This window comes from Ornithorhynchus anatinus, chromosome 5 (assembly GCF_004115215.2).
Source record: "Ornithorhynchus anatinus isolate Pmale09 chromosome 5, mOrnAna1.pri.v4, whole genome shotgun sequence".
Taxonomy (NCBI): Eukaryota; Metazoa; Chordata; class Mammalia; order Monotremata; family Ornithorhynchidae; genus Ornithorhynchus; species Ornithorhynchus anatinus.
This window is the reverse complement of record NC_041732.1, coordinates 68338068-68353249: the sequence shown is the minus strand read 5'-3', so window position 1 is coordinate 68353249 and position 15182 is coordinate 68338068. Positions and strand designations below refer to the sequence as shown.

The window sequence follows — 15182 nt, the reverse complement described above, 5'->3', positions numbered from 1 at the left end:
AAATTCCCCCTTTTTTCTCCATCTAAACAGCTACCATGTTAATCCAAGCACTTATCCTATCCCACCTTGATTTCTGTATCAGCCTCCCTGCCTCCTCTCTCTCCCCGCTCCAGTCCACACTTCATTCTGCTGCCCCATTCATTTTTCTACGAAAATGTTCAGGCCATTTTTCCCCTTCCTCAACAACCTCCAGTGGTTGCCCATCCACGTCATCGAACAGAAACTCTTCGCCGTCGGCTTTAAAACAGTTAATCCTCTTGCCCCCTATACCTCACCTCGCTACTCTCCTACTACAACCCAGCCCGCACACTTCGCTCTTCTAATGCCAACCTACTCACTGTACCTCGATCTTGTCTACCTTGCTGCCGACCCCGTGCCCATGTCCCACCCTTTGGCCTGGAACTCCCTTCCTCTTAATATTCAACAGACTCTTCCCCTTTCATAGCTTTATTGAAGGCACAACTCCTCCCTGAAGCCTTCCCTGACTAAGCCCTCTTTTTTCCTTTTCTTCCACTCTCTTCTGCGTCACCCTGACTCGCTCCCTTTATTCATCCCATCTCCCAGCCCCCAGCACTTACGTACAAGCAGTGTCACTTAGTGGAGAAAGCACGGGCTTCAGCAACAGAAGGGCCTGAGTTCTAATTCAGATCCGCCCCATGTCTGCTGAGTGACCTGGGGCAAGTCACTCAACTTCTCTGGGCCTCAGTGACCTCATCTGGAAAATGGGGATTAAGTCTGTGAGCCCATGTGGGATAGGGATTATGTCCAACCTGATTAACCTGTGTCTATGCCATTGCTTAGAACAGTGCTTGGCACATAATAAGTGCTTAACGAGTACCATAAATATTATCATTTATATTAGTGTCTGTCTCCCCCTCTAGACTGTAAGCTCACTGTGGGCAGGGAATGTTATATATTATCTTGTACTCTTTCAAGCGCTTAGTACAGTGCTCCGCACACAGTAAGCGCTCAATTAATGCAATTGATTGATGGATGGATTGATTGCAGTCGTGGGGGAGAAATCCCACTTCCCAGACTAAGCCCTACTTTTTCTCATCTCCCACTCCCTTGTCGCCCTGACTTGCTCCCTTTGCTCTTCCCCCCTCCCAGCCCCACAGCACTTATGTGCATATCTGTAAATTTATTTGTTTGTATTGACGCTTGTCTCCCCTACCCTCCACTGTAAGCTCGTTGAGGGCAGAGAAGGTCACTGTTTATTGTTGTGTTGCACTTTCCCAAGCACTGAGTACAGTGCTCTGCACACAGTAAGCACCCAATAAATGCAGTTGAATGAATGAATGGAAAGCCAAAACACTGAACCCAGAAAGACCTTATTTTCTTCCCTTAGGAGCGTTAGAGCTGAAATTACTCTGCGGGGCAGATTTGCTGGAGTCCTTTGGGATTCCCAACTTGTGGAAGAAGGAGGACATCACCGAAATCGTGTCCAACTACGGAGTCGTATGTGTCACGCGGGCTGGGAACGACGCCGAGAAATTCATCTACGAGTCAGACTTGCTGTGGCGACACAGGAGCAACATCCACCTGGTGAACGAGTGGATTCCCAACGACATCTCGTCCACCAAGATCCGCCGAGCCCTCCGCAGGGGCCGGAGCATCCGCTACCTGGTCCCGGAACCCGTGCGGGAGTACATCGAGAAGCACGGCCTGTATAGTTCAGAAAGCGAAGACAGGAACGCCGGGGTCATCCTGGCCCCTCTGCAGAAGCACTCCCAAGAAGCCAGGCAGCGAGAGATTCTGGAGCTTGGCCTGGCCGCCTCCGCCCAAGGCGTAAAGTGATCCGAGGGTTTCTCGGCGCAAACATCTGAGAGACAGTTCGATCAACTGTTTCATAAATGAGAGCAAACAAAGCAGTGGTAGGTTAGGAGCAAATTTCATTTGGTTTCTTTGCAATCCAAATATTTTGTTTGAACTAATACCGGGGAAAATATTGTTTGTGTGAATGAATTTTTTTTCCCTTCATCTTAATGAAAAACACAGTTTTACTTTATTGTAAAAGGCCCCACAGCTTCAGTGCCCTTAGAAACAGTGAGACTGGGAGCTGAGCAGCCTGGTTTTGGTATACAAGCTGTGAAAAACATAAAAAGATAGCCCCGACCCATGTCAAATGCTGCCAATTTTACTAACCCGAGAAGTTGTTCATGACCAAAAGAGAAAAAGTTTTCACCAGCAATTCTGGGAGTCCTACTCCATTGAATATCCATGACTGCCAAAAGGAAATCCGAAAGCGTTTGTGAATTTTTTTATCTTCGGAGAAGGTCTTAAAGATCTTATTAACTGTACCTCACACCCAAAGGACACTGAGCCTTTTTTGATGAACAGATGAAACTCGCCTTTCCTCATCTGTATTAACAGCCTGAAAGAGTATGGAGAAAGAAGGCCATTTTTCCAGGACTTAGCCCCTCATGTTTTTGAGAAAATCCGATTGGTCGGAGTAATTACGGAGTCAGAAAGATGTCTTTGTGGGACAGAGTTTGGGCTTTGTTGACAATAAAGCAATAATGTTTTAAAGGCTGGGGCAGAGTTGTCAAGCTTGTGGGTAATGTTAATCGGGGTGATGTTTCATGTCGTTTGCCCTCGATTGGACCCCGGGGTTGCGTGCAGGGGGTGTGTTGGAGACCCTGCGGAGAGATAATTCCCCGGACAGGGATGTTCCTGGATCTCCTCCACGTGGGATCGATCAAGGCACAGTCGGGTTGTTTCAATCCCAGAGCCCCTGGCTCGGGTTACCTGCCCTGTGCCAAATTGCAGCCTCCTGCTCAGCAATCTGCTACCCCGATCGGAACTATCCTGAATATTCATTCAGCCGGTCAGTCGTATTTATTGAGCGCTTACTCTGTGCAGAGCCCTGTACTAAACGCTGGGTAAGTACAGTTCAGCAACAAATAGAGACAATCCCTGCCCACAGCGGGCTCGCAGTCTAGAAGAATATAAGGATGAGTATAAGGAGGAGGCTCAGACTGGTTCCTTTCTACCACTCCGTTAGGCTAATCCTCTCCAGTAGTGTCCAAGTGATTTATCTCTGGTTACCCCAAAACTAGTAACGTCTACCTATCTGGACTCCTCATGGAGGTCCTCAAAATGGATTTTCTTGTGTGTCCCCTCTAGACTGTAAGCTCACTGTGGGCAGAGACTGTGTCGGTTTTATTGTTATAGAGAAGCAGCGTGGCGTAGTGGATAGAGCACAATCCTGGGAGTCAGAAGGTCATGGGTTCTAATCCCAGCTCCGCCTCTTGTATGCTGTGTGGCCTTGGGCAAGTCACTTCACTGTGCCTCAGTTCCCTTATCTGCAAAACAGGGATTGAGATAGTCAGCCCTACTTTGGACAGGGACTGTGTTCAACCTGATTTGCTTGTAACCACCCCAGCGCTTAGTACAGTGTCTGGCCCATAGTAAGCGCTTAATGAAAATACCACAATTATTATTATTATTCCTCTTCCAAGCGCTTAGTACAGTGCTCTGCACACAGTAAGTGCTCAATAAATATGAATGACTGAATGACCCAAGCTATGACACTGACTTCAGTTTGGAGCAGGAAAGTAAGAACAAGTCTCTCTTTTTTCTCCCTTAGCCTCATTGGGGTTTTTTTTTGGCTATTGTTTTTTATTTTATGGTATTTAAACGCTTACTATGGCAGGCACTGAACTAGGCTCTGAGATAGACACAAGTTAATGAGGTTGGACACAATCTCTGTCCTCTATAGGGTTCACCGTCTTAATCCCCATTTTACAGCTGAGGTAACTGAGGCACAGACAAATTAAGCAACTCGTCCAAGGTCATGCAGCAGACCGATGGCGGAGCTGGAATCCGGACCCACGTCTGTCTGACTCCCAGGCCTGTGTTCTATCCACTAGACCACATTGCTTCTCATTGTTCCTCAGACACTTAGAGGTCTAATATTAGATTTCTAATGAACTCCTAAGTGAATTGCTCTGTTTGCCCTTGCAGGATGGTCACACCCCTTAGGAAGGCAGAAGGAGTGGCGGGCTGCGGTTTAACACCCGATGACCCTCTCACTTGTTTATGGGAAGTAAAAGCTAGGACCGATGCCTTTTACCCAGCTTCTTGCACAAACAAATGTGGGTTCTTCGAGTCTTGGGCCAGGGTTTCGTTTGGGGAGCAAAGTGTCCGAGGAAAAGCCCTGCCTCTATTCACTGGTACCTTCTTTTTAAGTAAAAGATTCGATTTTGGCATCGGGCTTAGTCTCCCAGAGCTCCACTGAGAGGCCTAAGCAACCAATTAGTGGTTGGGGCTCTAACGCAAACTCAATTGGTCATTCTGTTTTCTGCTGCTGGGAACAAGACAGCGTTTCAGTTGGAGTAGTCTGTGAAAGATGAAATCCCAGCACTGATTCCACCAACCTCTTCCCCTCCCGCTCTCCCCGCCCCTCCGTCTCTAAGGCAGTCGAGGTACTTGTAAACACAAGTTTCTAACTGGACATTTTAAGGATAAAAGCTGAGCCTGGGACGGTCGATCGAACAGGATTGCGAACTGGGACACACCAGGTGAGGAAGCTTGGATGAAGTTGGCCCCTCTCAGGAGACTCCGTAATACTGTAATGGTTTTGTTTCAGAGAAGCACTGTAGCTTAGTAGAAAGAGCTCAGCCTTGGGAGTCAGGAGTCGTGGGTTCTACTCCCGGCTCTGCCACTTGTCTGCTGTGTGACTTTGGGCAAGTCAGTTAACTTCTCTGTGCCTCAGTTACCTCATCTGTAAAATGGGGATTAAAAGTGTGAGATTACCCTGTATCCACCCCAGCGCTTAGAACTGTGCTTAACACATAGTAAACGTTTAAATACCATTATTATTATTATTTTATTTTGGTAACGTTTAGGGAAAATCAACTCTGAATAGGACAAGGTGGTCAACTTTACACCACAAGGCCAAGAATGCCGTTAACTGCACACGTAGCCTTGGGTGTCGTTGGGAACTGATATTTCCTCTCTGAATAATGGAGATTAGAATCTTGAAGCTCGTAGAGAGGAAGCACGATTGTGGTAGAAATATTAGTGCTCTGAGTTCATTGAAAGAAAAGAGGCAGGCATGTCATTGTTTCTGAAGGAAAAAGATGTGACAGGCTGGGTTAGAAACTTGGACATTTAAAACTGAAGAACCGTGTTATGTCTTAATGCTGAGTTGAACTTTTCCCCAATAGCTGTTTGTATAATTCCACTGGGAATCCAGACTGGCCATTCATGAACAGAGTTTTTACGCACACACACACGTATGGCTTAGGGGATAGATCACGGGCCTGGGAGCCAAGGACCTGGATTCTAATCCCAGCTCTGCCACATTATTTAATTAATTGTGATATTTGTTAAGCGCTTACTATGGGCCAGGCACTGTTCTAAGCGCTGGGGTGGATACAAGCAAATTGGGTAGGACACAGTCCCTGTCCTGCATAGGGTTCACCGTCTTCATCCCTATTTTACAGATGAGGTAATTGAGGCAAAGAGAAGTGAAGTGACATGCCCAAGGCCACACAGCAGGCAAGTGGCAGAACAGGGTTTAGATCCCATGATCTTCTGATTCCCAAGCCTATGTTCTATCCACTGCGCCATGCTGTTCCCCCTGCTTCTTGGGTGACCTAGATCAAGTCATTTCACTTCTCTGGGCCTCAGTTACCTCACTTGTAAAATGGGGATTAAGAGTATGAGTCCCATGTGGGGCAGGGACTGTATGCAACCTGATTCACTGTATCAACCCAATGCTTAATACGGTGGTTAGCACATAGTAAGCGCTTAACAAGTCTCATAATTATTATTACTCTTTTTGAATACACACACCCCCGCCCAAAAAGTGTATATTTGTTTTTCATTCCACCTAAGAACAGGCCTTTTTAAAGGAAAGGAATTCTTCCCAGTGCTAGGGCATGGAGATTCCTTTCAGTAACAGCTCTCAGCTTCCTCAGCGGGTCTCCCCCGGCATGTCGGTTTTCCCTCTCTGAGGCAGTAATTCATTTCTTGTCAGAAGTGCCGTCGGGGCTAGGGTCAAGGTCAGGGAATGTGAATACCAGAGGGTAGTTAATACAAGCCCTAAGCTTTTGATTTTCCATTAGATCCTGGAGACGTTTGGCCGCTCAGTTCCAAAGCCCCACAAGGTCTTTCTCGGTCTGTGCAGAATAGCTGAATGCTCCACTGCTAGTACCCCATCCCAAAGACCGTGACACTGTCAGCCTCAGAAACCCTATTATCCTGGCCCAGAAGCATAAAAGAAAAGGTGGGGCTTGGGTCAATGGTGGACATTTGACTAATCCCTGGGTAGCAGTCTTCTAGACTTGCAGCGGAAAAGCGCAGCAGGCTATTCGGATTTGGACTAGGGACCTTCAGATGAAAACCAAAGTACGTAGGGCCTGACACAACCAAATTCCCAGAGTTCTGCTTACTTCACAAAATCAAAGAGGTTCAACTCCACCCCACCGATCAGTAGATGCCTGAAGCCACTGGCCGGGTTTGGGTTAAAAGCCCCGTGATCTACAGAGGTAAGTTTTTTTTTTTTCCCTTTAAATGGTATTTGTTGAGCGCTAAGAGATAGGTGGACTTGCGAATCATCTGGGTAGAGTTGGAAGTCGAAGCCATGGGAGCGAATGAGTTCTCCAAGGAAAACCATTCAGTCCATGTTTCCCCAGTCCTGAAGAACCTCCAGGGGTTGCCTAGCCACATCTCCATCTAACAAACTCGTTACTGTTGGCTTTAAAGCACTCCATTAAGCTGCCCCCTCCTACCTTACCTCACCAGTTTCCTACTACAACGCAGCCCTCACACTAAAGCCATCCTACTCATGCTACCTCAATCTCGTCTGTCTCGCCACCCACCCCTTGCTCACATCCTCCCTCTGGCCTGGAACTCCCTCCCCTTTCAGATCTGGCAGACCACCATTATCCCCACCTTTAAACCCTTATTAAAATCACATCCCTTCCAAGAGATCTTGCCTAACTAAAGCCTCATTTATCAAACAAAAACTCCTCACTATTGGCTTCAGAGCTCTCCATCACCTTGCCCCTTCTTACCTCGCCTCCCTTCTCTCCTACCTCCCAGCCCGCGCACTCCGCACCTCTGGTGCCAACCTTGTCACTGGGCCTGGTTCTCGCCTGTCCCGCCGTCAACCCCCAGCCCACATCCTACCTCTGGCCTGGAACGCCCTCCCCCCTCATATCCGCCAAAGAGTCAGGCAGCCAGGAGTATTTCCCAACCCAAGGACCTAGGAGGGAGGGGCAGAGAATGCTCCTGAGACAGCATGGCAAAGAATAATATAACCAATTAAAACATCTAATAAATTGAATTAGTGTTCTTAGGCAAGCTAACTTCTTAGATCAGTTGGATTTTGAAATCTGGATACAGTGTCTAAGGATTCAGTTTATGAATCTCGGGAGCATTTGGGGACCGTTAAGATCTCGAAACACTGGTTCCCCAGCCAAAATTTTCTATAAAGCAATCTTTAACATTTGTGCATGGGAATGAGCCATTTGTGATTGCCAAATGGCTGGTGTGTTTGTCAGCAAGCGTGGCACAAACTGAGCCTGTTGTATTTTCTCAGAAGTACTTTGGAGTCAAAGGAGCCTGTGACTTCATTTCCCTCCCATCATCAGTCAATCAAGCAATGGTATATATTGAGCACTTACTCTGAGCAGAGCACAGTAATAATCGCTTGGAAGAGACATTACAATAGAATTGTTAGACATATTTTCTTCAACTAGGAGCTTGCGGTCTAGAGCGGGAGACAGACATTAAAATAAATTAAAGATATAATAATGTTGGTATTTGTTAAGCACTTACTATGTGCCGAGCACTGTTCTAAGCGCTGGGGTAGACACAGGGGAATCAGGTTGTCCCACGTGGGGCTCACAGTCTTAATCCCCATTTTACAGATGAGGTAACTGAGGCACAGAGAAGTTAAGTGACCTGCCTACGGTCACACAGCTGACAAGTGGCAGAGCTGGGATTCGAACTCATGACCTCTGACTCCAAAGCCCATGCTCTTTCCACTGAGCCACGCTGCTTCTCTTGGGGTATGTATGTATGTAAGTGCTGTGGGGTGAATATCAAATGCCCAAAGGATACGGATACTAGTGCACAGGTGACGTAGAAGGGAGAGGGAAATAAGGGGAAATAAGGTCTTAGTCGAGAAGACCCTCTGGGAGGAGATGTGATTTTAATAAGACTTTGAAGGTAGGGAGAGTGGTGGTCTGTCAGATATGAAAGGGGAAGGAGTTCCTGGCCAGAGGGAGGGCATAATAATAATAATAATGTTGATATTTGTTAAGCGCTTACTATGTGCAGAGCACTGTTCTAAGCGCTGGGGGAGATACAGGGTAATCAGGTTGTCCCACGTGAGGCTCACAGTCTTAATCCCCATTTTACAGATGAGGTAACTGAGGCACTGGGCAAAAGGTTAGCAGCGAGATAGATGAGATCGAGTTACAGGGAGTAGGTTGGCCTTGGAGGAGCGAAACATGTGAAATCAGCAAGGTAAGACAAGAGGCGGCCAGCTGATAGAGTGCTTTAAAGCCAGTGATAAGGAACTTCTGTATGATGGGGAGGTGGACGGGCAACTATTGAAGATTTTTGAACAGTGAGGAGCCATGAACTGAAGTGTTTTAGAAAACTGATCCCGGCAGCAGAGTGAAGGAGGGCCTGGAGTGGGGAGAGACAGGAGGCAGGGAGATCAGTGAGGAGGTAGATGCGATAGTCAAGGTGGGGTAGGAGAAGTGCTTGGATCCACGTAGTAACACGGAATTTGTTTAAACATTGTGCAGCATAATGCTGCTCTCCCTGAGTTTAAACCAGAACTCGGAAATTTGAGCAATACCATTAAAATATAAGTCCTGACCCCCCAATCACTCAAACTTGGAAGGGGGTTTCAGGAGGTTCCAAAGCTAATACTTCCATTTGACTTTTAGTTCATCTTCACAATGCTAGAAGCTAAAAAAAATTCAAAAATATGCTTTCTTCCCAACTCTAACTTATGCCGCCTGAAATGAACCATATATACTTGATTTGCGTATTTATTTATACCCTTCCTCATCACTGCGCACATGCATAATTAATTGTATAACTTATTCTAATTTCCCTATTTATAAATATTTTATATCAGTTTCCCCCATTAGATTGTAATCTCCTTTTGAGCAGGGGATTGTCTCCTGCTTCTACTGTACTTTCCCAAGTGATTAGAAAACCCAGTGGGTAAATACTATCAACTTCCTCTTATTAACTGCAGTGCCAACACTCCTCTACCAAGGAGTTGAATTTTCTCCTCACCCGAAGAACTCTCTTCCAGGTGGGAAAAGAAAGCAGAAATTTCTGTTGCCATAATGAGGTCAATCCATTGCCCTCCACCCAGGAAGAGTTGGCCACCACGCTAATGCCCACGAAAGGGGATTCAACCTGGAGGTTCAGGGCTGATTTTATCTTACATTCTGGCTTGGCCAGATTTGAAGGTCCTTGAAGTCACAGTATGTGTGTTTTGCTTCTGTTGTATTTTCCCAAGTGCTTAGTACAATGTGTTGCACTCAGCTGCTCAAAATAGCATTACCCCTACTCCGATCACTACTTCGGTCAAATTGTGGAAGAGAAAGGGCCCTTGTAGGAATATTTGCCGAACAGCCTGCCCTCTGCAGAGAGAACCCCTTGGACCTCTTGGAAAGGATCGTGGCCTAAAGGAAGGAGCCCGGGCCCGAGAGTCAGAGGACCTGGGTTCTGACCCCGGCTCTGCCAGTTGCCTGCTGTGTGACCTTAGATAAGTCACTTAAGTTCTCTGTGTCTCAGTTTCCTCAACTGTAAAATGGAGCTTCAATACCCGTTCTCCTCCTCTAGACCGTGAGTTCTATGTGCGACAGGGACTGTGTTCAAACTAACTTGTATCTACCCCAGCGCTTGGCACACAGTAAGTGCTTCGTACCATAATTATCCCCCTCTAGACTGACTCTAAGGTTGTTGTGGGCAGGACACCTGTCTTCCAACTCTTATATTGTACTCCCAAGCACTTAGTACAGTGCTCTGCACACGGTTAAGTACTCAGTAATTACCATTGTTTTACTGATGAATCCCTGAATCCCAAAAGGATCAATGGCAATGTTAGGCCCTTAGGCCCAAGCCATTTCTGGATCTTTTAAAATTCCTCACACACAAATTCCAGAAGTAGCACGGCCTAGTGGAAAGAACATGGGCCTGGGAGTCAGAGGACCTGGATTCCAATTCCTATTCTACCAATTGCTTGCCATGTGACCTTGGGAAAGTCACTTAACTTCTCAATACCTCAGTTCTACAGTCCTCCTTCTTAGACTGTGAGCTCCATGAGGGACGGGGGACTGTGTCGAACCTAATTAACTTGTGTCTACCCCAGTGCCTAGAACAACGCTTGGCACGTAGCATACACTTTACAAATACTCTAAAAAAACCAAAACTTTTTTTTTCCCCTATGCTTTCTTTGCTCGGGCCGTCCAAAAGTTATTAACATCCCCTTTGGACAGGAGTTATTTCTGTGGCTTATACTTTTTCAGGCCAAGTTACAGAACAATAGGATTCCAGAGTTCGGAAGTCTGTCCTATTTCTCAATATCCTTCTTCCATGGTCATTTTGAATCGAAACATCTCATATACTTTCTACAGAAATCCGGTCAGAGTTCAGGGCTCTGTAAACTTCGAACAACCAGGATGGTCGAATTCAAGACTATCAGCCTGACTCACTTGGTTGCATGAATGAATATCAGTGCACTACAATCAGCAGCACTAATGGAGAGTTGGTATCTTGCTCAGAACCTGGTGTAAATTATCTGTGACTTTGCTTTGGAGTTCTGCTCCCAAGTCTGGATCAAAGTTCAATCCACAAATCAGCTTTACAGCTTTTTTGGGTCTTATTGTGTCAAACCAATTTGGGATAGGGAAAATGAAAATAAATGAAGATGGGTAAATTTGTAGCATTCAGAAAGTATGCCAGTGTCAAGCCACTTAACTTCCCTGTGCCTCAGTTACCTCATTTCTAAAATGAGGATTAAGACTATGAGTCCCATGGGGGACATAGACTGTGTCCAATCTGATCAGTTTAGCGCTTAGTAAGCGCTTAAGAGATCCCCCAAAAAAATAAAGAGTCACTATGAAATCCAAAAGGGATTTATGGTGATGAGCTAGATGTATTGTACATGAAGAAGGGAGGAAAGCTGTCACCGTAGACCTCTGGATTCTAGTCCTTACTCTGCTGAAACTCTAGTTCTGCGAGCAAATGAATTAAAGCCTTACTTTTCCCAGGCTTTAAAGGAAGAGGAATGAAATCTAGCTGGGGTGTCAAGCGGTTTGCCAAGACACTTGGAGGAAAGGTCCTTTTAGGGAGCAAAATGCTACATACATATGGATCAAGTGGCAACCCGACTCATAAGTTTAGTTCACTTCTAGTCTCTATCACCTTCTGGGTCGATCCTGTAAAAAGAAGCACCCATACCAAGCTTTATCTGGATTTACTTATCGATTCATTTTTCCCTATAGGAAGGGGTCTGGGTCCCTATAGGAAGGGGTCCACACTGAGAAGCAGCGTGGCTCAGTGGAAAGAGCACGGGCTTTGGAGTCAGGGCTCATGAGTTCGAATCCCAGCTCTGCCACTTGTCGGCTGTGTGACTGTGGGCGAGTCACTTAACTTCTCTGTGCCTCAGTTCCCTCATCTGTAAAATGGGGATTAAGACTGTGAGCCCCACATGGGACAACCTGATTCCCCTATGTCTACCCCAGCGCTTAGAACAGTGCTCGGCACATAGTAAGCGCTTAACAAATACCAACATTATTATTATTATTATTTACTAAGAAATATTTAGGCAAATGTGAGGTACTCACAGAACACAGCGTGGCCCAATGGATAGAGCACGGGCCTGGGAGTCTGAAAGACGTAGGTTCTAATCCCAGCTCTGACACTTGTCTGCTTTATGACCTTGGACAAGTCACCTCACTTCTCTGGACCTCTCAGTTACCTCATCTATAAAATGGGGATTAAGACTGTGAGTCCCATGTGGGAAGCAGCATGGCCTAGTGGCAGGAGCATGGGCTTGGGAGTCAGAGGATGTGGGTTCTAATCCTGGCTCCACCACTTGTCTGCTGTATGACCTTGGGCAAGTCACTTAACTTCTCTGGACCTCAGTGACCTCATCTGTAAGATGGGAATTTAGACTGTGAGCCCCAGGCAGGACAGAGATTGTGTCCAACCTGATTACCTTGTATCTACCCCAGAGGTTAGAACAGCGTGTGGTACAAAGTAAGCCTTTAACAAATACCATAATTATTATTATTATGTGGAACCGGGACTGTGTTCAACCTGATTTCCTTGTCCACCCTGGCACTTAGTACAGTCCCTGCAACATAATAAGCACTCAACAAATACCATAATAATCAACTGAAAAGAAGCCATGTGTTTTTTTAGCCACTATAGATGAGTCCATTTCTTTTTTTAGGTAACTAGGTAATGATCATTTGTTGAGCCAGAAGGAGTTACTAATGAGATTTGCAAAGTTCCATAAAAGCTGGAAGGGGAGAGTTGTTTTCCTTTTTTTTTTAAGCACACCTCCTCCAAAAGGCCTGCCTCAACTAAGCCCTCATTTCCTCTTCATTCACTTCCTTCTGCGTCACCCTTGCACTTGGATTCACACCTTCTATTCACCCTACTCTCATCCCACAGCACTGAGTATTTTTTTATTTATAAATACGTCTGCCATCCCCTCTAGACTGCAAGGTCTTTGTGGATAGGGAATGTATCTACCGAATCTATAATACCGCACTCTCCCAAACACTTAGTACAGCGCTCTGTACACAGTAAGTGCTCAGTAAATACGACCGATCGAAAGAGGCAACAACTCTGGAACTTTGTTCCTGCCTGCCGCAGCGATGTTGACTCCAGTATTCACAGCGGTCACTAGTCAATGATCTCAGTGACCCAGTGACCCGCTGAAACACCCGTTTAGGAAAATTTAGTTGAAATACTCCACCGCTTCAGCGTGATCATGAATCTTGTGTCTGCTGCCAGCCCCTTACTAATCTCAGCATCAGAATGTCAGACTAGAAAACAATCAAGCAGAAAGAGTTAGTGAATGATTACTCTGTGCAGAGCACCTTAATAAGTACTTGGGAAAATACAAAAGAATTAGTAGGAAAGATCCCTGCCCTGAAGGGGCTTAATATCCAGTTAGGGAGAGAGACACTAAAATAAATTACGTATAGGAGGACTAATATGGCCTAGTAGAATCAGTACAGGCCTGGGAGTCAGATTCTGGGTTCTAATCCTGGCTCAGTCATTTGTAGTGTGACCTTGGGTAAGTCATTTCGCTTCTCTGTGCCTCAGTTTCCACAACTGTAAAATGGAGATTCAGTACCTTTTCTCTCTCCAACTTAGACTGTGAGCCCCATGAGGGACAGGGACTATGTCAGACTTGATTACTTTGTATCTATCCCAGCACTTAGAATAGTGCTCAATACATAGTAAGTGTTAACAAATACCATTATAGATAAATAAAATAAAAGCAATAAAGTATAAAGATAGTACATAAGGGCTGGGGGAGGGGATGGGAGGTAGAAGTACCCAAGTGCTTGTGGCGTAGAGGTATTGAAATGGCAGCTGTGACGATATAAAGTGGAGAGATTAGAAATTAATCTGGGAAGGCCTCCTGGAGGAGATATTTCAGAAGAACTTTGAAAATAGGGAGAGTAGTAGGCTGTCATATATAAAGGAGGAGGGATTCCAAGCAGGAGGGACACAAGCAATCAGGTTAGGTTGAGTAGAACAAAGGGCGTGATGTGGGATATAATGGGAGAAGAGAGTTGACTAAGTGTCAGAGTTTCTGCTTGACATATAGAGGAATGGGCAAATACTGAAGGTTTTAGAGGAGTGAGGGGACATGCAGAATGTTGTTTTTAAACAGTGATTTAGGCAGCGGAGTGAAGCGAGGACTGGAGGGGGCAGAGACGGGAGGCAGAGAGACCAGTGAGGAAATCGATGCAGTTGGCAAACTGGGACGCAAGCACATGGACCAATATGGTGGCTGTTTGGATGGAGAGGGCAGAGCAAAAACTTCAAAGACTGGTACTTGATCTTTCAGGAACTACTGGATGGGCGCCTTATGTGAAGAGACCTCAGCACTCACAACAACCCGTAGCACTTATGTGCGTATGGATTTACACCCACTTTGATTTAGGCAGTTGCTTTTCCACATATCCTTTATTCCAGCCTCTCCTTCCTCTGATCTAAATTACTTCGTGTGTCTCTCTCCTAAATTAAAATTGTCTTGTATCAGCTACAATGCTTAGTCTAGTGCTTGGCACACAGTAAATAATTAAATATCACAGTTATTTCTTGAGGGGAGAGTTTGGGCTTTCTTACCTCTATGGACACCTCCCAAGTGTGTACCACACTGCTCTGCACTCAGTAGTTGTGCAGTAAATATGGTAGATCGAATGACCTCTAAACAGCTCTGACGATAAATTGAACCCAAAAGGATTTCTGTGTCTTCACAACGGAAAGACACTCAGTTCAGTCACACACATTATACACAATCCTTATGACATTTTAGAGTCTTAAAGCCAAAGTAATTTTTAAAAATGCTTTTTTATCATTTTTTTAAATCCTGCAATCACTCTGCACCAACTTTGATGCTTGTTGACTTGGAGCTCGTCGTGGGCAGGAAATGTGGCTGTCTGTTGTTGTAGGGAACTCTCCCAAGTGCTTAGTACGGGGATTTGCACACAGTAAGCACTCAATAAATAGGACGGAATGAATGACATTTCTCCCAGCTGGGAGAAGTCAACTGGTCAAAGCACTTTAATTCCTCATCAGTTACACTTGCTGCTGTTCTCAAGAGCCCGGGCCTGGGAGTCAGAAGGTTATGGGTTCTAATCCCGGATCTGCCACTTGTCTGCTGTGGGACCTTGGGTAAGTCACTTAACTCCTCTGTGTCTCAGTTACCTCAACTGTAAAATGGGGATTGAAACTGTGAGCCCCATGTGGGACAGAGATTGGGTTCAACCCGATATGCTGGTATCCACCCCAGTGCTTAGTACAGCATAGTAAGCACATAGTAAGTGCTTAACAAATATCACAATTATTATTACAATTCATCATTTCATTCATTCATCCAATTGTGTTTATTAAGCGCTTACTGGGTACAGAGCACGGTACTAAGCTGTTGGGAACGTACAACA

At 45.6% G+C, this 15182-nt stretch overlaps 1 protein-coding gene across 1 annotated transcript in view; it reads left to right on the top strand.

Annotated features, from left to right (window-relative positions):
• Positions 1–2536, top strand: part of NMNAT1 (nicotinamide nucleotide adenylyltransferase 1) — a 35180-nt gene extending 32644 nt beyond the window's left edge. The window contains exon 6 of the mRNA XM_029065418.2: positions 1349–2536. Within this exon, the coding sequence (XP_028921251.1) occupies positions 1349–1797 (449 nt within the window). The 3' untranslated portion in view covers positions 1798–2536. The remainder of the gene's footprint in view (positions 1–1348) is intronic.
• The last annotated feature ends 12646 nt before the right edge of the window (positions 2537–15182 follow it).